This window comes from Schistocerca piceifrons, chromosome 6 (genome assembly GCF_021461385.2).
Source record: "Schistocerca piceifrons isolate TAMUIC-IGC-003096 chromosome 6, iqSchPice1.1, whole genome shotgun sequence".
NCBI classification, from domain to species: Eukaryota; Metazoa; Arthropoda; class Insecta; order Orthoptera; family Acrididae; genus Schistocerca; species Schistocerca piceifrons.
In genome coordinates, this window is record NC_060143.1 from 543,911,807 (window position 1) to 543,936,566 (window position 24,760).

Below are 24,760 nucleotides of genomic sequence, written 5' to 3' on the forward strand. Positions count from 1 at the left end.
CCACATTCACCCAAGCACATCTCAGACACACATATGGCTGTTGTTGACTGTGGGTACTAAGGCCCGATTGCAAGTGCGTCTAACATGGGCAGCAGCCTAGCGGTGATAAGTAGTTGGGGTATGGAAGAGGCATGGGGTAGGATGGGTGAGAGATAGCAAGGAAGGGGCAGGGAAAGATGTTAGTACCGCCTGTGGGAGCATTCATGGACATGATGCTAAGTGCAACATAGGGATGCTGTACTGCATAGAGGGGAGGGAAAAAACGAGAGAAGTGAAGGACTATGTATGTGCACTGGTGACATAGAAAACATGTATAGTAATGAAGTGGGAGCAGGGGATAGGCAGGTGGAGGACAGGGAACCAGGTTGATTATGGGAACAAAGAATATTTTGAAGATAGAGTTCCCACCTGTGCAGTTCAGAAAAGCTACTATTGGAGTGAAGAATCCAGATGGCAAAGGCTGTTAAGCAGTCATTACAGTCTAGCACATAATGTTGGAAGGCATGCTCTGCAACTTGGTAGTCCAGCTCTCTCTTGGCCACAGTTTGGCAGTGCCATTCATGCAGACAGACAGCTTTTAAGTAGTTTCACCCATGAAGAATGTAGCACAGTGGTTGCTGCAATGTCTGTAGATCACATGTCTGCCTGCATTAGTGTTCCTGCCTTTGATGGGCAGGAGATATTTGTGACAGGCTATAGCAGGTGGTTGTGGGAGAAAATATGGGACAAGTCTTGCAACCAGGTTTATTGCAGAGATATAAGCCATGATGCAACGGTTTGGGAGCAGGGGTGAAGTGAGGACAAACAAGTATATTGTGTCGGTTGGGTGGGTGGTGGAATACCACTGTGGGAGGTGTGGGAAAGATAGTGGGGAAGATATTTCTCATTTCAGGGCATGATGGGCAGTAGTCAAAACACTAGCAGCTAGCAAAAATGTTATTCAGTTCTCCAGGCTTTGGTTTTACTGAGTCTTGAGAGAAGTGTTCCTTTGTGACCAGGCAGTCAGTATATGATGCATTGTAGGCACAGATCTGATTTTGGGCTCATTTAGAAAAATGGTTTCAGTATGTAAAGGAGTCAGGAAGACCCTTGCCATATTTTGAGAGATGCAATGACCACAGGTGGCTAGGCTGTATGGAAGGGACTTCTTGGCGTGGAATGGATGGCAGCTGTTAAAGTGGAGATATTGTTGGTAATTGGTAGCTTTGATGTGGATGGAGGTACTGATACAGCAATCATTGAGGTGTAAGTTGGTGTTGAAGAAGGGACTTGTTGGGCTGAGGAAGATTGGGTGACGCAAATGGGGAAGAAGGTTTTGAGGTTCCGGGGGAGTGAGGATAAGATGTCCTCACCGTCAGTCCAGATCATGAAGATGTCATCTGTGAATCTAAATCAGGTGAGAGGTTTGAGACTCTGGGTGGTTAGGAAGAATACCTCTAGATGGCTCACAAATAGGTGAGCTTGAGACAATGCCCTACAGGTGCCCATTACTGTACCACAGATTGTTTGTAGGTGATGCCTTCAGACGAGAAGTAATTGTATATAAGTATACAGTTGGTCATGGTGACAAGGAAGGAGATTGTAGGTTTGGAGACATTTGGCACTGGAAGTGTAATGTTCAACAGTGGAAAGGCCATGGGCATTGAGGATATTAGTGTAGAGGGAGGTGGCATCAACAGTGAAGAGCATGGCACTGGATGGTAAAGGAACAGGGACTGTAGAGAGTCTGTGGAGGAAATGGTTGTTGTCTTATTGGAGGTTAAGTTGGTCCACAAGGGCAGAAATTCTCTTTGTGAGAGCACAGTAACTGGCCACTATACAACACCCTGGATGGTTGGATTTTTGTACTTTAGGAAGCATGTAGTAGGTAGGAGTGCAGAGAGTGGTTGGTTTGAGATGAGAGAGGGAGAGAAGACTCTCTGGGGGAGAGTTTCTGGGATGAACTTAAGTATTTGAGGAGGAACTGGAGAGCCCATTGGATTCTTAGAACGGGGTCACTGTGGCAAGGCTTGTGTGTGGGCATATTTGATGGTTGCAGTTCCAACCACAGTGGTAGAAATAAATCATGAAATGTGGGAAAATAAGAAAAGAAGAGAACTGAAGTGTTTGAAAGATTACAGACAGATGCTGAAAATTAGGTGGACTGATATGGAATGAGGGTTTCTCTCCAGATTTGGTGAAGAAAGGAGTATGTTCAAAACCCTAACTAGAATAAGAGGTAGGATGAGAGGGCATATGGTAAGACCTCATAAAATGACATCTATATTATTAGAGGGAGCCATACAGGGTAAAACTGTAGGAGGAGACAGAAATCCAAACATATTCAGCAAGTGACTGAAGACATTAAGCATAAGTTTTAGTGTTAGATGAAGAGGAAGTCACGGTAGCTTGTATCAAACCGCTCAGAAGACTGATGATCCCATTACCTTCCCCCCCCCCCCCCCCCCCCCCCCTCCCAAAAAAGATGGATGAAGTGTCTTTTGCAAAGATGACATTTTGTTATCAAGGGAACTGCACTTATGAAATGAAGATATAGAACTTCATAGTGAACTCTTGGAAAATGAGAGTAATATTAGCATAAGCTCAAAAAGGTGGATCTAAGTGAAAGTTATTTGCTGCAGAAGAAATATTTTCCTCAGTTTGGAACCTGTTGATGCATCCATAAAGCTCCATCAGTCCTCCTATGATCCCAGCATTCCCAATTACAAGCATAGGCATAGCCATGTCAACAAATCTCGTTACTGGAAGTGTGCACTCAGATTTCAGGGTTCAGCGGGCACAATCTTTCTGATAACATCTATCACTACACCTGGTGATAACATAATGAGGGACACAGTGAAATATTATCCCTGCTGTACACAGAGGCTCAGCCATACACCTGTGATTAATTTCTCATGATTTGTGCATAAGAAAATGAATAGTTATTTCCCATTATATAATAGTCTGATGAACACAGATTATTATTGTTATTTTTTGTTTTTGTTATCCTTATAACTAGTACTATATTTTATTTTTCACTCTTCTGTATTTATTCTCTCCAATGTCCACATTTGGAAAGGCTTTCCATGATACAGGCTTACAGGGACACTAAGTTAGAAAGGAAATGAGGAATATTTTTACCCAGACAAGATGCCAAGAAAAGTTTGCAATTTTTACATGTTTTTGACAGAAAAAGCAATATGAGACACATATTACTGAAGATAAGGATTTTAAATGTTGAAGTGCAAAATGAGAGTCAACAATACTTTTTAAAAAATTAACTTCTTATGAAAGCCAAAATTTGACTAATTAATAGTGTTGACAGAAAAACAATGATAAAAATTTATTAGGCCTCAGTTGTGAAAATTTGGCAGTAACTGTCTCTGAGGAAAATGTTGGATGTTATAAGGTAAATTGTTGAGATTAATTCTAGTGGTATTGTAACAAAGGAAAGGACTGCAGCTGCCATTGTGGTTGTTTTAATTTTGTCTTACTTTGAATAGGTGCTCTTCTTTTGTCTTGTTTATTTTATGCACTCAGAGGCAAGGATTCACTACAATTAAGATTTGGGTAGAAATTTCTAGTTATTACACTTCTTGATGTTACTCATGAATTTGTGACTCTGGCACTATCTGCTATGAAAATGTTTGTCAACCAAATCACCTGCAAATGAACTAATTTCATCATTGTAATAAAAGTATTTGTTGATGCTTTTTTGCTTTTTAGGTAGAACATAATTTATTGATGCACCTGATTGTTACAGGTGCCTATCATCAAGTTTATGTCATACCTGACATCACATATGTACCTGATGCTGTTCCTCATGCTGACTGGAATTACACCATTTTACCCAGTAGTGAGGCCAAAATTGATCCCTTACTGGTATGAATGGGTGCTACTTGTGTGGTTATCAGGATTGTTGCTCTTTGAACTTACAAATCCCAGTGACAAGAGTGGACTTGGTTGGATCAAGGTGAGTAACAATAAATTGAAGTTCATTTAACAAGTCAACTGTCACACATTTTTTTCTGTAATTTGCAAGCCACTTTACAGTATATGTTTGTGGGTGCTGCTGGTGCCACTGTACTATCATTTCCCCCCTTTGCCTGTTAGATCTGTGAACAGTGCATAGGAAGAACAACTGTCAATCAGCCTTTGATGAGCCATAATTACTCTGATTTTGTCACTACCATCATTTCATAAGACGTACATCGGAATAAGTAATGTCTTGCCAGACTTCTTAAAGTGTACTATCTCTGAATCTTAATGGTAAACCTCTCCTTGATTCTCCACAGCCCTCTCCTGGCATCTGTCGCTAGAACCTGTTGAATATCTACGAAATTCTATCGTGCTTGCCATACAGAATTTCTGTGAACCATGCCACTCTTTTGATCCTCTCTATCTCCTTCATTAATCCTCCCTGGTAAGGATCCCAGACTGACAATCAGTACTCAAGAACTGATGTAACAAGTGTTTTTAAACCATTTCGCTGATGGTTGAATTACATTCCCTAATGAATCTTCCAGTGAATCTCAGCCTGATAACTGCTTTCCTACAACTAGTCTTATGTTGTTGTCCAACTTTGTCACTCTGGACAGTTACTCCAAGATATTAATGGCTTGTTTCAAGCAGTTTAACACCTCTAACGTAATTGAACAGTAAATAAATGTAATTTAGTGTGAAGAAATAGGCAAAGATATCCAATACTGTTGGCGACAAATCACTTGAAGCAATAACTACTGTATAATATCTATTAGTAATCCTCCATAGTAACCTAAACTGGAATGACCACATAAAACAAATTGTGGGAAAAGCAGATGCCAGACTGAGATTCATTGGGAGAATCTTAAGGAAATGTAATCTGTCTATGAAAGAGTGGCTTATGAAATACATGCAAGACTGATTATCAGTCTGGGATCTGGAGGTAGAGAAGATCCAATGAACAGTAGCACTTTCTGTCACAGTATTGTTTAGTCAGTGAGGGAACATTACAGAGATGTGCAACCAACTGCTTTGCCAGATGCTGCAAGAGAAGTGATATGCAGCATGAAGAGATTTACTGTTGAAATCCCAGGAGTGATCATTGTATGAAAACTCAGTAAATATGTTACTTCCTTCCTCATACATCTTATGAAATGACCAAAATGAGAAAATCAGAGTAATTACAGCTCATATTGAGGTTTGCCACCAATCATTATTCCCATGCACCATTTGCAAATGGGACAGGGGAAGGGGGAAAAGATGGAGGTACCAGAAATATCCTCCATCACACACCATAAGGTGGCTTCCAAAATACAGCTGTGAATGTAGATGTAGTGCATCTTTTCTATCTATGTGCAATATGTTACATTTACTTATGTAGAAGCTTGGTTGTCAATCCTTGCAACAAACGCTGTTCCTGTGCAGGTCTTATTGCATTTTGCTAGTTTTCTGGCGTTGGAATTGTCCTACATATATCATATTTACCCAAGAGTAAGACAGCCATAAAAAAGGGCACCCCCCCCCCCTTTTTTTAACAGGCTCCTTGAGAGAAAAATTTATTTTTTAACATATTCTGACTAATCAAATTACAAACTTGTTATGGATGTAACGTATCTAGCTAAAAAGTTAACAATGCATCTACTCTAATCTTATGCCATTTATTCAGTGTTTACATTTTCATAATACAAGCATAAATAAAATAAACAAAAAGAAATGCTTTACATTAATTTTTATCCTCAATATCTGTTTTGTTTACTGTCATCTGTGGTATCACTATTTTAATCATCATCCTGATAGGGCAAGTGTGAAACTTATATCTTCGTTGTCACAAATATTGGTTATTTCTTCTGAATGTTTTGTGATTTCTGAGGTTGTGGTTATGGTGGGACCTAAGAACACAGCTTTTTTTCTAGATAAATAGCAGATTTTGCTTCTATACTCACGCAAGAATGTTACAATTGCTCTTGCTTCCAAACAAATCACCTGCTCGCTGCTCTTTCTTCCAAACAAATCACCTGCCCTCTGCTCTCTCATTGGCTGTATGGAACCAGCAGCTGACACACCCCCTTTCATAAGAATGCCACTAGCCCCAATCTAGTCTTCAAGCATCTCCTGCAGGAATGTATGCTGTTGCTGAGTATTTGTCCAATTTTAATGTCAGTTCAATTCTGAGTACAAATGGATTCAGGCAAACTGCAGTTTAAGCATGGTAGATGTTGTGATTCTTCAACTTCTCCTGGCGTATTTCTTGCTCGAACAGTCCACGGGTGTACTGCCGGTCCATAGTGTCCAATGGGCACAATATTTCGGCGATCAGACATGTCGCCATCATCAGGTGCGCTGACGAAGTGAGCTCCTGAGGGCGGGTGGCTGTCCTAAATCCCCTTCCCCTGCGAGGCATTCTCTCCGCGGTCCGTGACTGCGGCCACGCGTTGGCGGTCGTTGAGAGGCTGGCGTTGGCATCTATGGTGGTGTCGGTGTAACTGCCTCGTCCGCCCTGGTTGCTCGTTCCTTTTCTTTGCTGAACCTCTTTTTAATTAGACTCAGTGCTGGTTCCCATGCCTTCCTGAGGTTATAGTCGCAATGTCTGTTGATGAGTCCATCCCTGGTACAAATTTTAATAGCCTCTCTAATGATGCTGTCCCAGTATTTAGATGTCTGTGCACAGATTTAATGGCATTACATTTGAGGCCCACGGCCTGTAGAACAGTAAGCAAAGAGCGGAGGTTATGTAGGTGATCCTCCAAGGTAGCACCTTTTATGATGATATCGTCAAGATGGGAAAATCATCGTACCCTTTTCTAAAAAAATACAATGAATGATGGCAGGTGTATTAGCGATCCCAAACATTAGTCATCATGCTGATAGAGGCTGAAAGGCATATTAACAACAAGCAATGTTTTGAAGTGTCATCCAAAGGACACCAAAAGTAGACTCCAGCCAAGTCAATTTTTTAAAAGAATTGATCCTCATCAAATATTGTGAGCAACTCCTCCAGGCAAGCCAGGGGGAGGGGGGGGTGACCTTGAAATCACCACAGGACCAAAGCTGACTGGATGGCTTCTTTACAATCACTATGGGTGCAGCCCATTGGTCTAATTGCTCCCAGTGTCATTAAATGATGCAGCTCCATCTTAATCTGGCCATGTAGAACTACGGGCACCACCCACACCTGATAAAAGCAAGGAGAGATGTGAGTTGTGAAATTGCTTGCACAACCTAGCCTTGAAGCAGAGCAGTCCAAAAACTCAGAACAGGAAGAATCCAGTTCATGATAAGGCACTTGGTCTGACACCAGATGCACCACATCCAAAATACAAAAACCAAAAGCAGCGAAGGCATCTAACAGAAAGAAATTTTCAGTACTCACATCATTAACCACCAAGTATGTAATAGAATAGACAACTGACTTGTTAACCATGCTGTCAGCCATGAACTGACTGAGAAGAGGTATTGGCTGCTTGCTGTAGATAACCTTTCAACACTTGAAGCATGCCGATGATGGAGACCCTAACCTGGTGAACATATGTGAGTCAAGTAGGGACACGGTGGCCTCTGTGTCAACTTATGGGAATCATGGCTTATCCGTCACCCACACTTCAGAGCAAATTTTAAAATTTTTTTTCTGGCCTGCAGACAGTGGTGAACACAATGACGAGACAGTATGAATATCGATGTTCATGGATTTGTGCAATGCTTCCTTGGGAGGTGGGGCTTTTTTCCCCCCAAGAGTCTCAACACTTGGGGCTGGCCTTGTGCTCACATGTATAAACACAAGGGTCATGAAGGAAGTGGCATTCATTATTCCCACTGCTGATGACATGTTTGTACACATCGACCCTGTTGCTTGGAAGGAAGTGGCATTTGCTATTCCCACTGCTGACGATGTGTTAGCTGGTTTGTTTGTTTGTACTTTGGCTACTTCCTCTTCCCCCAACATGCTAGGCTCCATGTGCTGGAGCTGCATGCTATCAACATCTGCAACCAATGGATGTCCTGCAGCATGGGTGACATCTAACAACGGTGCAATATTCAAAGCCCCTTCTAATATAGGGCCCTCAAACTCAAGGGCAAGTTGATCGGCCTCGTTATCCAGAGGCAAAAGAATGATTGCAGCTCTGATCTGGTGTCCATATAAAACTCCCACCTGAGACTTAGGAGTGATGAATTGACAGGACTGAGACCGTGAACGTCGACCACCCAAGTGTGACACAATTGTTGTGGCTGTTAGCGACGTTGGTAGAATTGAACACACGCCATGGCCACATGCTTACACTTGCAGTGATAGGACACCAGATGACATGGGTCAGTCACATTAATGTGACCACCTGTCAGAAATCTGAACAACCAACTTTTTTAGCATGGATGTACAGGAAGAGTGTCAGTGAGGATATGGAAGGTATCGACAGGGATTTGGAACCATTCTAATTCCAGTGCTGTGAAGAGCTGCACTAGGTTTTTCTTTTTAGGATTAATGGTGCAGTGTGACTGAGGTGGTCCCACAGATTCTCGTTTGGGTTTAAATCCGGGCAGTATGGCAAAATCATCCTGGTGCCCTTCGAACCACGCATGAGCACCACAAACTGTGGACATGTTGCATTATCCTGCTAGTAGATGCCATCATGCTGAGGAAAAAAAACAAACAAACTGTATGTAGGAAGAAAAAATAAATTGCATATAGGGGTAGACATGGTCCCCATGGATAGATGCATACTTCTTCTGTAGATCCTCTGTGTCTTCCAGAATATCGCTATCACCCAGAGTATTCAGCAAAAATATGCACCATGCCATAATGCTCCCTCCTCCAGTCTGGATGCTTCTGACTATTGTTGCAGGGCTGTACACACCAACAGGCATCTGTACAATGGAGCACAGAACATAATTCACCTGGAAAGGCCACTTGTCACCACTCAGTGGACGTCCAGTAGTGGTACTGATGTGCAAATTCCAGTGCCCATCGCTGTTGCCCTCCCCCCATGAACCATGGACCTTGCCGTTGGTGGGGAGGCTTGCGTGCTTCAACAACACAGATAGCCATACCGTAGGTGCAACTGCAACGGAGGGGTATCTGTTGAGAGGCCAGACAAACGTGTGGTTCCTGAAGAGGGGCAGCAGCCTTTTCAGTAGTTGCAGGGGCAAAAGTCAGAATGATTGACTGATCTGGCCTTGTAACATTAACCAAAACGGCCTTGCTGTGCTGATACTGTGAACGGCTGAAAGCCAGGGGAAACTATGGCCATAATTTTTCCCGAGGGGATGCAGCTTTACTGTATGGTTAAATGATGATGGCATCCTCTTGGGTAAAATATTTCGGAGGTAAAACAGTCCCCCATTTGGATCTCTGGGTGGGGACTACTCAAGAGGACATTGTTATCAGGAGAAAGAAAACTGGCATTCTACAGATTGGAGCGTGGAATGTCAGATCCCTTAACAAGCAGGTAGGTTAGAAAATTTAAAAAGGGAAATGGATAGGTTCAAGTTAGATATAGTGGGAATTAGTGAAGTTCGGTGGCAGGAGGAACAAGACTTCTGGTCAGGTAAACACAGGGTTATAAATACAAAATCAAATAGGGGTAATGCAAGAGTAGGTTTAATAATGAATAAAAAAATAGGAGTGCGGGTAAGCTACTACAAACAGCATAGTGAACATATTATAGTGGCCAAGATAGATACGAGGCCGATGCCTACTACAGTAGTACAAGTTTATATGCCAACTAGCTCTGCAGATGACGAATAAATTGAAGAAATGTATGATGAGATAAAAGAAATTATTCAGGTAGTGAAGGGAGATGAAAATTTAATAGTGTCGGGTGACTGGAATTCAACAGTAGGAAAAGGGAGAGAAGGAAACATAGTAGGTGAATATGGATTGGGGCTAAGAAATGAAAGAGGAAGCCGCCTGGTAGAAATTTGTGCAGAGCATAACTTAATCATAGCTAACATTTGGTTCAAGAATCATAAAAGAGGGTCGTATACATGGGAGAATCCTGGAGATGCTAAAAGGTATCTGATAGATCATATAATGGTATGACAGAGATTTAGGAACCAGGTTTTAAATTGTAGGACATTTCCAGGGGCAGATGTGGACTCTGACAACAATCTATTGGTTATGAACTGTAGATTAAAACTGAAGAAATTCCAAAAAGGTGGGAATTTAAGAAGATGGGACCTGGATAAACTGACTAAACCAGAGGTTGTACAGAGTTTCAGGGACAGCATAAGGGAACAATTGACAGGAATGGGGGAAAGAAATACAGTAGAATGGGTAGCTCTGAGGGATGAAGTAGTGAAGGCAGCAGAGGTTCAAGTACATAAAAAGACGAGGGCTAGTAGAAATCCATGGGTAACAGAAGAAATATTGAATTTAATTGATGAAAGGAGAAAATATGAAAATGCAGTAAATGAAGCAGGCAAAAAGGAATACAAATGTCTCAAAAATGAGATCGACAGGAAGTGCAAAATGGCTAAGCAGGGATGGCTAGAGGACAAATGTAAGGATGTGGAGGTTTATCTCACTAGGGGTAAGATAGATACAGCCTACAGGAAAATTAAAGAGACCTTTGGAAGAAAGAGAGCCACTTGCATGAATATCAAGAGCTCAGATGGAAACCCAGTTCTAAGCAAACAGGGGAAAGCAGAAAGATGGAAGGAGTATATAGAGGGTCTATACAAGGGACATGTACTTGAGGACAATATTATGGAAATGGAAGAGGATGTAGATGAAGATGAAAAGGGAGATACGATACTGCGTGAAGAGTTTGACAGAGCACTGAAAGACCTGAGTCGAAACAAGGCCCCGGGAGTAGACAACATTCCATTAGAACTACTGACGGCCTTGGGAGAGCCAGTCCTGACAAAACTCTGTCATCTAGTGAACAAAATGTACGAGACAGGCGAAATACCCTCAGACTTCAAGAAGAATATAATAATTCCAATCCCGAAGAAAGCAGATGATGACAGATGTGAAAATTACCGAACTATCAGTTTAATAAGTCACAGCTGCAAAATACTAACATGAATTCTTTACAGACAAATGGAAAAACTGGTAGAAGCCGACCTCGGGGAAGATCAGTTTGGATTCCGTAGAAATGTTGGAACACGTGAGGCAATTCTGACCTTACGACTTATCTTAGAAGAAAGATTAAGGAAAGGCAAACCTACGTTTCTAGCATTTGTAGACTTAGAGAAAGCTTTTGACAATGTTGACTGGAATACTCTTTCAAATTCTAAAGGTGGCAAGGGTAAAATACAGGGAGCGAAAGGCTATTTACAATTTGTACAGAAACCAGATGGCAGTTATAAGAGTCGAGGGGCATGAAAGGGAAGCAGTAGTTGGGAAGAGAAGGAGACAGGGTTGTAACCTCTCCCCGATGCTATTCAATCTGTATATTGAGCAAGCAGTAAAGGAAACAAAAGAAAAATTTGGAGTAGGTATTAAAATCCATGGAGAAGAAATAAAAACTTTTAGGTTCGCCGATGACCTTGTAATTCTGTCAGAGACAGCAAAGGACTTGGAAGAGCAGTTGAATGGAATGGACAGTGTCTTGTAAGGAGGATATAAGATGAAACAATGCAAAAGCAAAACAAGGATAATGGAATGTAGTCAAATTAAGTCAGGGGATGCTAAGGGAATTAGATTAGGAAATGAGACACTTAAAGTAGTAAAGGAGTTTTGCTATTTGGGGAGCAAAATAACTGATGATGGTCGAAGTAGAGAGGATATAAAATGTAGACTGGCAATGACAAGGAAAGCGTTTCAGAAGAAGAGAAATTTGTTAACATTGAGTATAGATTTAAGTGTCAGGAAGTTGTTGCTGAAAGTATTTGTATGGAGTGTAGCCATGTATGGAAGTGAAACATGGACGATAAATAGTTTAGACAAGAAGAGAATAGAAGCTTTTGAAATGTGGTGCTACAGAAGAATGTTGAAGATTAGGTGGTTAGATCATGTAACTAATGAGGAGGTATTGAATAGGATTGGGGAGAAGAGAAGTTTGTGGTACAACTTGACTAGAAGAAGGGATCTGTTGGTAGGACATGTCCTGAGGCATCAAGGGATCAGAAATTTAGCATTGGAGGGCAGTGTGGAGGGTAAAAATCGTATAGGGAGACCAAGAGATGAATACATTAAGCAGATTCAGAAGAATGTAGGTTGCAGTAGGTACTGGGAGATGAAGGAGCTTGCACAGGATAGATTAGTATGGAGAGTTGCATCAAACCAGTCTCAGGACTGAAGACCACAACAACAACAACAACATCGCTGATGCAGAACAGTCAGCATGGTTGTATCACCTGCAGGGACCTGCTGCAGATGCCCATAAGCATACATGTTCACTGAATAGTCATTGATGAGAGACTGTTGGTAGCCACCTGATTCACCTCGATAGTCAGTTGCTCAACAGCTGTTCTTGACACTTGTCATCTATGGCCTATGCTGCACCACGGTTGCCTCAGCACCAGTTCTGGGTAGTGCCATTTTGCCATGCCCAGCATACTTTTCACCACGGCAGCATGCTACAGGGATTGTCCAAAGAAGGGTAGATACCATTCATTTCAGAGTCATTTAACATTCCAACATAGGTATGCAGCTGGAAGCAGTAATAAGTTAGATGGCGCTATGTTTGAGAAGACCTTCATTATTCCATGCTTTGCCATTTATTTACTTTGTATGAATCACAGTAACCCTCCAATCTATTTCAGTGGCATTTCCCAGGCCCTGAACAGTCAGTTTCTCAACTTCACTCAAGGTGAACTGATGATTTTTGCAAGGAACGTATCATTTCACTTGCTTCCAAATAAGTTTAGTTGTGTTAAAATGGCAGTGGTAGTCTCGTGACTCTATTCCAATACTTACAAGCCACATCATTGATAACATAAGTCAGGAATTGTGGCTTATGAAGTGACATGAGTTCTATTAATTCTAATTTTTTTAGCATATCATACACAGTAACATTGGGTTATTGTAATCACCAAATAATGTCTACCTTTTGAGAGGACAGGATTATATCATTTAAAACTAAATTGTATGGAGTGTTGTCATTAATAATTACTGATCAATTTTCTAAACTTGGTAACAACATACTGTGGAACCAATTCAAAAATGTTTCATGATTCATTTCTTCATGGTACTCTGATGTTTTCTTTGATCCAAAAAGCAGTTGATATTGGAATAAAGCCATGGTAGGTATCAACATGCAAAAGAATAATAGTACCATCTTTGCAAATGGTGAGTGCCATACTTTCTGCTTTGTCATCACTCCAACCTCTTGTAACAGTATGACCTGCATTCACCCATGTCGCATCGATCCAAATAATGTCCCTGAAATTAATGATCTTTATTTCATGCAAAAATATACATTGCTGTGCAGCTATGTTTTCCCATTCCATCTATATTTTACAGAACCAACTGCTACAATGATTTGCTGCCTTCAGAAAGTTCGACTTCACACAATGTTGGATGAAGCTTATCTAATGTAGGCCTATCTCTGTTATGATTAAAATTGTATATATGACACAGAATCACTTCTTGTGTGAAGGGATTCAGGTTTGTTACACTTTCCTGAATACTTCTCTTTCTGTGTGGCTTATGAAGACAAGAGGATCCTGCTTCAGTTTGTTCCTTCTCATATTTTTCCTTACCAATATGAATTACAGTCAGTTCACTAACTTCAGCAGGAGCTGCAGTTCACATGATTATTTTTGAAATCAGTAGCAGAGGTCTCTCAACTTTCTGCCTCCCTCTCAAAGTGTTCCTGCACATTGCACATCAGTTGTCAAGATTATCCTTTAAATGCAATTCCTTGGCAAGGTTTCTTTCAGTATGTGTTTGTATCCAGAATCTTGAGTCTGATCCTGTTCTTTCACATTTCAGCAGATGTGATAAAAAAACCACAATAATGATAACAAAATATGCACATTTCATACACAGCACTAGCCAAACATTGGAAGTGAAATAACCACGTGGCAGTTTGGTTTGGCAAAGGGGAGCAGTTCAGGCATGATGCTGAGTGCTGTGATTGGAGGAAGGCGCTCCAGTGGTTGAATTGTGAACTATCAATAATTTTAATTGTACTGTAGTGTACATACTGCTTTCTTTATGAATTCTAGCAAAGAAGTTATCTTGTAATGTAAAAAGCTAGTTCTACACTGTACATTCACTTCTCAACATCACTGAATGCAGTACGTATACTGTCAGTCAGCATCAATACCTTGATGATAGCTGGTTTCCATGTTGTATACTGCACTTTCCCACTTCCTCACCTAAAAAATTGAGTCAGCATCCCTCCATAATGAGTGAGATATTGAGCTCGGAAAAAGAATAAGATGTTAATATTATCCATTGCAGAGCTTTGATGTAAGGTATTTCCAAGAGGACAAATAAAACAAAATACAATGAAAAATTGTGGAGTAAATATGTGTTATGATATGACTGAAATGTGTTATTATTATGTACCTGTGTTACATTTTTTACCAAACCACTACTCTTTGTTGTCTGAATAATTCTTCACTGTATTGCATGTTCAAATAAATCTGTTTTATTATCTTTACACTCCTTAAGGAATTTCGTACAATTTTATTCCTTTACCAAAAATGTTGTTTTGAGTGTTGTATATTCTTTCTTGGTAACTGTAAGTTCATTCTAGCTCTTATTCTATGGTCATGGTACAGTAATTAAGTTTTTTTGTCAACCAAAATGTACCTCGGTTTAGACTCGTGATGAGATTTGGTAGTATATGGTGGCTCGCTCTAGTGTTGGTTTTCAGTGTTTTGAATCCTGTTCACCATGTTGTTATTCATGACTGTTTGCAGTTGAAGGTTGATAATGACGAGTGCTTCATTTTATTGTTTGAAATTGCTAACAGTTCAATCTTGTTCATTGAATATTACGATGGGCGATGATATGACAAGCCCATAAAGTTTTTGCAACTATACGACTTGCTGGCTGAGTTTGTAGTGTTTCATGTGTGTGGCAAGCACATTGAGTTGACTCAAGTTGCTCCTTCAGTTTACTTCATTCTTGCTTATCTTGAAGGAGTGTATTACTCTTTGCATTTTGTGTTGGGGATGAACATTAGTTGGTGAGTGAGTGACTTTTAGTAGACAGGTTGTGGTTTAAGAAGCTTTGGATGGATTTCTTGTTTTTTTGTGTTTTGTTTGTTAATGAATGGTGGCATCTTGGCTAAAAATAAATATTAGTCTGTTAATGAATGGTGGCATCTTGGCTAAAAATAAATATTAGTCTGGACTGAAGGAGAGTTGTCAATGCTAACAGGACTACAGTAGCACTTCTTGTTGATCAGTATCACCAGCTGACAGAATTAGGCCTCTTTAGGAAAATGTCTGAACTGTCACAGAAGAAAAGTGGATATGATGACAGACTGACCTGTAGTGTAGCCCAAGGTCTAGGTTGGAATATTACAGTTCAGTCATTCCATGCCAACTGGTCTAGAGGTTCCCGCATGACAATCATGCATTTTGAAAATCATTTGTGTGAACATGTACTCAATATATATTGGTAAGTTTCACCATTGTCAGTTCATTACTTGCAGAGACTTAGTCATTCATTCAGCACTGTAGTGCAGCTTTAACAGTGCACCACTGAGCTTTTGGAAACTTTGAGACATAACATCCCTGGGAATATTTTCTTGAAAGAAACAAAACTAAGTCAGATTAAACTTATCAGTTACAGATATTTTAGAAGCCATGGCTGTTAATTGAATGTAAATACATAGAACTGCAACCAGTCACATTTTTGAATAGTTATTTGTTACTCCATGAACTGGTTTCCAAACTTTTTCAGGTTCAACTTCAGATGGTTTTCCAGAAGTTGCATATATATTTCTAGCATAATGCTGGGACAAGAAGATGGAACATATTTTAATGTATTGTCATGAGTATTGTCTATCTGACAATATGGATGTAAAATTTTAGTTTTGTACTTACTATGACAGTGTGGGTGGGTTTCTCTCTGTTTGTGTCTATCTGTCTGCTTCCATCTGCCTGGCACAGACAATGAACTGCAGACCAGTGTAGAGAAGTGCCAGAAAGCACAGGTGGCTGCCTTCAGTGGCAAAGGTATTGGAAGTTGGTACAGTGCTATGACAAGTTGGAGCAATTACCCCCACACTGTTGCTTCCATTTGACGACCGATCGGTACGTAATTGTAGCTCTCTTATACCAATAACAATTAAATTTACTTAGTACTTCTGGCAGTAATGCACACATTACTGCACCTCCACCACCACTGCCATCGCATGAGTCACATTTGAGGATCATGCTGTTCAGAATCTCCAGGCACCTCTCTCTTTTATGTATCTGTCTTGAACTGCCTATATATGTTGTCATGCCATGACCGAATAAATAGTTGTTGATTTCCCATAACTGTGTTTCTTATTTTGTTCAGAGTTAGAACACCTCCCTTAAATTCATAGTCATTACACAGCTTCTGTCTGGAAAGTTCTTAAGGTTGCAGGAAAAATTAGGCAATTTATAGAGTCCTTAAATATCTATGAGTTCTTTCCTGACGAATTCCTCTCAGCTGTAGGAACAGTGCTCAGTTATATATGTCTTCAATCTGACTTTAAAACTTGATAAAATATTTAATCACTTAATTTCTTGGGGTAAACTGTTGTGAATGATTTCTCTGTAATATAATATTCCATTGTGACAACGTCTAGTCTTAACTTGTTCAGTGTGGACATACCTATTTTCCTGTGTGTTATGCTTGCAGAAGTCTTCCTTTCAGAGTAACAGTAGTTCTGGATATCCTTTGTAATCTATATGTTGATATCAAACAATGGAAAATTCAGGACGGAATAATGACTGTATTATGAAAAGGATAGATTGCTACTCACCTTATAGCAGAGACATCTGTTGCATTTGGGTGTGTGTGTACATGTTGTCCAATTTGGAAGAAAGTCTTTTGGCTGAAAGCTTACTTGTTTCATAATCTTTTTATTGTGCCTATTTGTGACTCAGCACCTCCCCTATTGGGTGAGTAGCAGTATGTTGACATCACTTTTTATGACTCATACATAAAACATTAGTATGTAATACTATACATTTGTTTAAGTTTTTAACAAGTTTATAATTTGATAAATAACATCCAATTTTTGTTTTACAGGTAGCCGTGTTGCTGTTTGGCATCTTTGGAGTGGCAGCACATTTGGCAGGCATGCTGTTTGTTCCGAGAATTTATTGGCCTACTCTCATGTACATCAGAAATCAATTGTTTGCCATGTCTTTTCTTTTGGCATGTGTGCAGATTCTTGACTTTCTGTCCTTTCACCATCTATTTGGACCATGGGCTATCATTATAGGAAATCTTATGAAAGACTTGGCACGCTTCCTTGCTGTGCTTGCCATTTTTGTATTTGGGTTTTCAATGAATATTGTTGCATTGAATCAGCCTTTCAAGAACTATACACCTGAGCAACTACAGAAAAACATCAACCCACTGTCAAAGGAAAACATTACTAAAGGTAAGATTTAATCAGTTGAAATGTTGGTTTTAATAAGTATTTTATGTGTTCTTTGTCAACTTGTTTCAGTAGAAGCCTAAAGAGAATACATGAGAAATACTATGTGGCCAATATGTTTGCATATGTGAGTGATATGACAGGAAGCAGGTGACACACGACACTTTCTGAGTCTATACCAACAAATTAATATTCATAAAAATATAATGGTGTCTCTCAACATATAATTAATTGTGTCTGATGTGCCATTATATATTTGATTCTGAGTGTTTACAAGATAGGTTTATAAAACAGTGTTACCAGACACTACAAGCATTTTCTGCTATGTAATACACAAAAGAGGCTAGCCCAGCATACAAACTATTGACTGTTGAAAACAAAAAGTAATAGAAAACAAAACAGCCCATTTGACAGTTGTTTTAATTTCATCTGTTCACCACGTGTATCATTTTAGGCTGTGGGAAGGTCATCATATTCTCACATCTTGTCACAACCTAAACTTATAGGTGGACTATTCCCCCATATATTTTTCTTATCTTTTCTTTGCCTTGTTTCTCTTGTTAATGATGAAGGAATGAAAGTTTTGTTCTCAGAACTTGAGTTTCCATGATGTATTTCATGTGTCATTAATTATATAATAAATTTATATAATGAATTAATGAATTAACTAATTGGATTCTTTTAGTTGTCCATTAAAACCTTTTGTGTTGTCATTTTCCCACATACTTAATGAGTTTGATATTTCCCATTTTTTCTGTTTCAAACTTGCAAATTCCTGAATGTACTTGCATAACTCTGTCAAAGGTTTATGAATTTAACCTTTGTGAAAACATAAACACAGAAATAGGATAGTCATACTTTTTTTCTCTTTTGTAACAAATATACTTTAAGTGTTTTATTTTGTGGAGAAAATTCCATAGTCATCTCAGTTTACAGTAATAATATATACACACTTCCAAACTAAACTTTAATTTCTTCATTAATATCTACCCTTACCCAAGTTTTATGTCCTGCATGAAGTCCTTCATTGGTTTGTGAAATAGTCATAAAATGTACTTTTATAATTTATTTCATTCTCTCTCTCTCTCTCTCTCTCTCTCTCATTTCCTCTTCCTCACAGGGGCAAACATTTTTAAAAAATCTGGAACATATTTCTGATGTTTTAATATTCCAGCTTCACAAATTAGTGGGAAATAAATAACATTGATTTAGTTACATATAATCACATTATTAGTCATTGCATAGTAAAAATGCTACTTATTTTGGGTGCTGTTTGAGTGTGGTCCTTGTCATTCATAAATGCTGGAATGTTCTGGTTGGAATACAAAGAAGAGAATGGGAAGATATGATGTAAACACTTAGTGCATAGCTGTGAGGAAGGGCATTGCTTAAAATCTTAGCTACAAATTCCATCATGCAAATGTGCATATCTAGTGAAATTTTCTCTAAATTTATTTTGATGAGCCCTGGGCTGCTTATTATTATACGTTAGAAAATCCATACATCCCCAATTATTGATTCAGATGGCACACATTTCTTTTCCATTCAGAACAAACAGAAGTATAACTTACAACCATGATATGTCATGACACACTCAACAGTACAGTAGTAAATTGTATAGTGGATCTCAATCTGAACTTTATGGGATGGTATACACATTATCATAAGGGAAATTTGGAAATGCTTTTTACCCACGGCTTTTCTTACATACACATATGACATATACTGTGCACATCTCCTACTTTTAGGGTCTCATTTCCTGATCTAAATCCATCAGCATTGTTTGATTTAATTTGACCACATTCCATTACCCACATTTTACTTTTGTTGATATACATGTTAAAATCTCTTTGAGGACACTATCAGTTCTGTCCATGTGCTGTTCCAAGTCCTTTGTCATCTCTAGCAGAATTACAGTGTCACTGGTGAACCTCAAATCTTCAATTTCCCATCCTCAACTCTTAATTCCTGTTTGGTATTTCTCCTTTGTTTCCTTTACTGATTGTTCAATATACAGATTAAAAAGAACAGGGATAGGCTACAACACACCCTTCTCAACTAATGTTCCCCTTTCACTTCTTTTGGTCCTTTTATTACAACCTGATTTCTGTACATGTTGTAAACGACCATTCCCTCCCTGCATATTACCCCAGTTACCTTCAAAATTTTAGAGAGAATTTTCCACTCAACATTGCCAAAAACTTGTTCTAAATCTACAAATGTTATAAATAGATTAGCTTTTCCTTAACCTACCTTCTCAGATGAGACGTAGAGCCATATTCCAACATTTCTCCAGAACCAAAAGTTCACTTGAGGTTATCTTCTACCAGTTTTTCCATTGTTCTTTAAATGATTCATGGCTTTATTTTACAACCATGACTTATTAAACTGATGGTTATGTAGTATTGACTCCTGTCAGTAATTGCCTTCTTTGGAAATGGAATGATTACAGTCACCTTGAAGTCAGACGGTATTTCACTTGTAACATATAACTCGCAGACCAGATGGAACCATTTTGCCATGGCTGGCTCTCCCAAGCATCTTTGTAGTTCTGAGGGAATGTCATCTACCCCAAAGGCCTTATTTCCACTTATGTCTTTCAGTACTCTGTCAGTTTCTTCTCACAGTATCACATCTCCCATCTTGTCTTCATATATTTCCTTTCCTTCTGCTTGTATAATATTATCCTTAAGTTTGTTTGCCTACATATCCTTTATGCCTTTGAGCTTTACCTTCTTTCCATGGTATTGGCTTGCCATCTGTGCTCTTGATGTTCATACATCTGAGTCTCTGTTCTCCAAAGGTGTCTTTAATTTTCCTGTAGATATGATATCTATCTTTCCTCTAGTCCTGTATGTTTCTTCATCCTTGTATTTGTCCAGTCACCATTCCAGCTTATCCATTTTGAATTTTCTGCATTTCATACTTAAGATATCTATATTCCCTTTTGACTGCTTCATTTGCTGCATTTTTGTATATTATCCTTTCGCCAATCATCTTCAATATCTTATGTATACATAAGGATTTTTTTCCAGGCCTTGTCTTTTTGCCTGTTTGATCTTTTGCTGCCTTCATTATTTCACGTCTTAAGGTAACCCATTTGTTTTATCTTCTGTTCCTTATCCACGTTTCAGCCAGTTGTTGCCTTGCCATCTCTCTGAAACTCTCAGCAACCTCTGAATTTTTCAGCTTTTCCATGTCTCATCCCCTTAATACCCTACCCTTCAGTAATTTCTTCAGTTTTAATCTGCAGTTCATAACCAATACAGAATGGCCAGGGTCCATGTCCCTGTCTGGAAATTACAGTTTAAAATCTGCTTTCAAAATCTTTGTCTTCAATCTGCATGAACTGGTAGACATTTTATGTAAGTGCCATCTATCTCATGGAAGCCTACATAAAAAATTTCAAGAACAATCTTTAAGTGTGGAATCAAGGAAGACACATAACTTACCTACTTATCTCTCCCATAGGGACTCTGAAGACAAAATTAGATTAATTACAGTGTGCAGGTATTTAAGAAAGCTTTCTTCATACACATCATACGTGAATGGAATGAGAAGAAGTAGTACAAAAGGATATACCCTGTGTCATCCTCTTCACAGTGATTTGCGGAGTATAGTTGCAGATGTAAATATTCAAGTTGGTAATGTTACTGTGGGGGCTGAACTGAAGCTGAACATCAGTAAACAAATTTATTGAAGATTAAATCTGTGCAGCAGTCTGCACATACAGTCACTGACCTGTTATTTCTACTAAATCTTACTACCCTCTGTAACTGGGTGTTGAAGTTAAAAACATCTCCTGTTGGGGACCCATAGACTGTCAAGAGGTGGCACCATTTGTGTTAATGTATTCTACTTTTTCTGTTTGTGGCCACTTCTCCTTTCCTCAAATTACACCTTCAGTAGTGTGATATTGACTTGTATCCATGAAGATGCATCTGTTTAATTCCTGTGACTCCCACATGATCTTGTGTTATGCATAGCACATATGTAGAATATCTCTACATATATTATTGTCCTATACTGATATGAGAATCGCAGTTATCTTAACTTAAGAAGTTTCGCATGTTTTAGCAAGAGCAGGCATGGCAAACAGCAATTGTGATAAATAAAACAGTGCAGTAGCTGCTGATTTGCACAAGATTTCCTTTCATTACTGATTTCACTCATCAACGCAAGCATCTTCCACAAAAAGCCCTATTCATTTTTTCTCTAGGACTAATAGTTTCCATGTTGCAGGGGATGGAAATGTCACAGATTATTAAAAATAGTGTTTTAATGGCATAAAACTAATGTGTATTTTTAAATGAAGTAGTTAAAGAATAAATATTAAATATGTGTACCACATCTAAGTGCAGTAGAGGATAAATTGTGTTTTCAGGGTGTAACAGAGTGGAGGCAAATGCAAGGTAGGCAGGTTGCTTGATTGTGACCATGCATTCTGTCATTTGTAGGTCTGCAAACTGAAGAGCAAGCAAGTGAGTCTCCACTCTCTCCACCCCACTATGTCAAAGAAGCAACTTCAGAGTGTTTCACGAATTTATACTGACCTATCTGCAGTGTGCTTTATGAAGACAAGACTTGTGTTAGTCCCAAATGGATCATTTTTGTAAGATTGTTAGTCCCAAATGGAAGTACATCATTTTTGTAAGATTTCATTAGCAGAATGCTAATGCTTTATGAAGGCAAGACTTGTGTTCGTCCCAAAGGGAAGTAAATCATCTTCGTAAGATTTCATTAGCAGAACATAGTAAGATTGTGTGCTGTGTTCTAGTTTTGGACTTGCTGCACATTATAAGATTAGCCTTTGTTTGCAAAATGATCATTGCATCACTGCAGGACATAGTGCAAGAGTATATGATATCTTTCATCCTGATGCAATTTCCATCCACACTGCATTAAGATGTGAAATGACTGATCAACCAAAAAATTGTCATTGATCCATTTCTGATGCCTTTGCTCCAGTTTACTGGTTTTAGTGTGTTTTTCATAATATTTGAAAGAAATGTGGTTGCAATTATTAGTGCAGTTTACCAGTTACTTTTGAAAATGACAATTCAGTGTGTCGAAACTAGCAATGTAACCTTTTAAAAATTACATTGTTTTAGTGACTATGGCTTGATGACCATTTGCGGTGTCAAATAAACACTTTCAATTTCATTCAGTCACACACCTTTATGACAGTTACATTGAAATACAAAATTTTTTCACCACTTTTGAATTTTTGAGTTTTGAAATAATCCTTTTTTTTTTTTTTCAAACCCTACATGGAGTTGTTGGTTAACACGGGCCTGAGACTGCAGTTGCGTGTGGGAGTTATGTTTGCATGAGTGTGTATGCATGAGTGTGTGTGTGTGTGTGTGTGTGTGTGTGTGTGTGTGTGTGTGTGTGTGTGTGTGTGAGAGAGAGAGAGAGAGAGAGAGAGAGAGAGAGAGAGAGAGTGTCTTTATGTTGTGCCTATCTGCAGCTGAGCATCTCAGCTATATTGTGAGTAGCAACTTTCCTTCTCATAATATTGTTAGGGCATATATACATACACAATTACAGATATATGTACAGTTTATGCACAAATAAAGACATATTCGTATAAGATTATTGTATCAGTTAAATTTCTGCACTTTACATATCTGTTTAGTGATAGAAAACTAAAATACTCCAACTTTTTTGAAAAAAATAAAAATTACCAGAATAAAAAAAATTATACTTCTCCTCCAATTTTAAACATTTTTGGCTCAAACTTTTTTTGTGAATACATTACTTGATAACCAACAACTCTATGTATGGGTTTGAAAAAATAATGGTTTTTTCCAAACTCAGAAATTCAAAAGTGGTGAAAAAATTATTTTTAGCAAATTGGATTTACCCACTGTATTCAGCATGCCAAGATATGTTATGAAACGAATTTTCAGCATCCCACAATTTTTATACAGTTAGGTTGAGATTTCACCGGTCCCTCCTCCCCTTAACAAATTGAAAATACTCCACTATATAAACAAGATCTCAGTGAAGTTATTTTGTCTACTCTCATACGAAACTGCACAGGTAATGCTAGTGAGGTATAGCCAGTCCTTAAGTTGAAAAGCGAGCAGTATTCTTGGTGGTGGAAGTTCCCTTCCATGTTATAGCTGTCTCATAGGATGATTAAGAATCTGTTTTCCATGTAGAAATGTAAAAGAGTGTGCAGAGATTTGTAGAGTCCATGCATATATGTTTCTTGCATTAGTGTTTTTGGTAACTCATATGTATGTTCTATGTAATGTTACCGTATTTTGTGGAAAATAAACACTCCCACACACCTCCGCATGCTGCATTCACTAGTGATTAATAAAGTGAACTGCAGGATGCTTGGTATGTTTTGTGAAATACCATGTTGCTGCTTCTTGTGACACAGTGGTGTAGAGAGAGTGGAGAATGGCCTACTTGCTCTTGAGTTTGCAGACCTATGAAGGAGGGAAGTGCATGACCACAATCTGGTGACCTGCCTTCCTTTACGCATCTACCCTTAAGCCTCCCCCTCCATTCCAACGACCGTCTTATATCCCCAGAACACAATTTATCCCTTAATATGACTCCACTGCACTTAGATGTGGTGTACACATTTAATATTTGCTCATAATCCACTTGATTTAAGATAAACATCAATTTTATACCATTAAAACATTGTTCCTAATAATCTTCGAGTTTTCCATCCCCTGCAAAACGTAAACTATTAGTACTAAAGGAAAAATGAACAGTGCCTTTTTTATATAAAATTTAATGCAGTTATATTATTACTGGGAAATATTTTTGCTAGAAGCCACAGTTTTTGAGTTATTCAAGAAAAACATAACAGAATTACCTTTAACTGCTTCCCCACCTCTATGCTAACGTCCCATGTCAGGACTTTCAGTATATTATTCACATAACTTCCTCCTACCATTGTACAAAACTTTGTGACTACATGATTTGTTTTATCAGTAACAACAATCAAGTCCAAATCCGAAAGTGAGGCCATGTATGAAGTAAAACACTTAGCACTGGAAGCACATTTATTATAAATAGCAACATACAGCAAAATGGAGCTGAACTTGTGGATGCTGAGCGATGCTACTTATACAAATATTGAATACTGAATTTCAAGAATCTTCCAGAAATGATAAATACTAAATAACAAAAACTTATTGGTGGTCAGGTTTGAACTGGTGACCCACACCGCACTAGCCAACAATGCTAATCACTACATCACATGTCATTGCTCTCTCTCTCCTGGAGAAACAGTGATGCACTGTTTCAGGAGTTCTCACACCCTGAATCAAGACCTTGTTAACAGCCCTCTGTAT

The 24,760-nt window shown here is 38.8% G+C and overlaps 1 protein-coding gene across 1 annotated transcript in view; it reads left to right on the plus strand.

Moving 5' to 3' along the window:
- LOC124803453 (serine/threonine-protein phosphatase 6 regulatory ankyrin repeat subunit A) overlaps positions 1 to 24,760 on the plus strand; it is a 446,739-nt gene that overhangs the window by 347,904 nt on the left and 74,075 nt on the right. The window contains exons 18-19 of the mRNA XM_047264641.1: positions 3,743 to 3,952; positions 17,084 to 17,418. Of these exons, the coding sequence (XP_047120597.1) occupies positions 3,743 to 3,952; positions 17,084 to 17,418 (545 nt within the window). The remainder of the gene's footprint in view (positions 1 to 3,742; positions 3,953 to 17,083; positions 17,419 to 24,760) is intronic.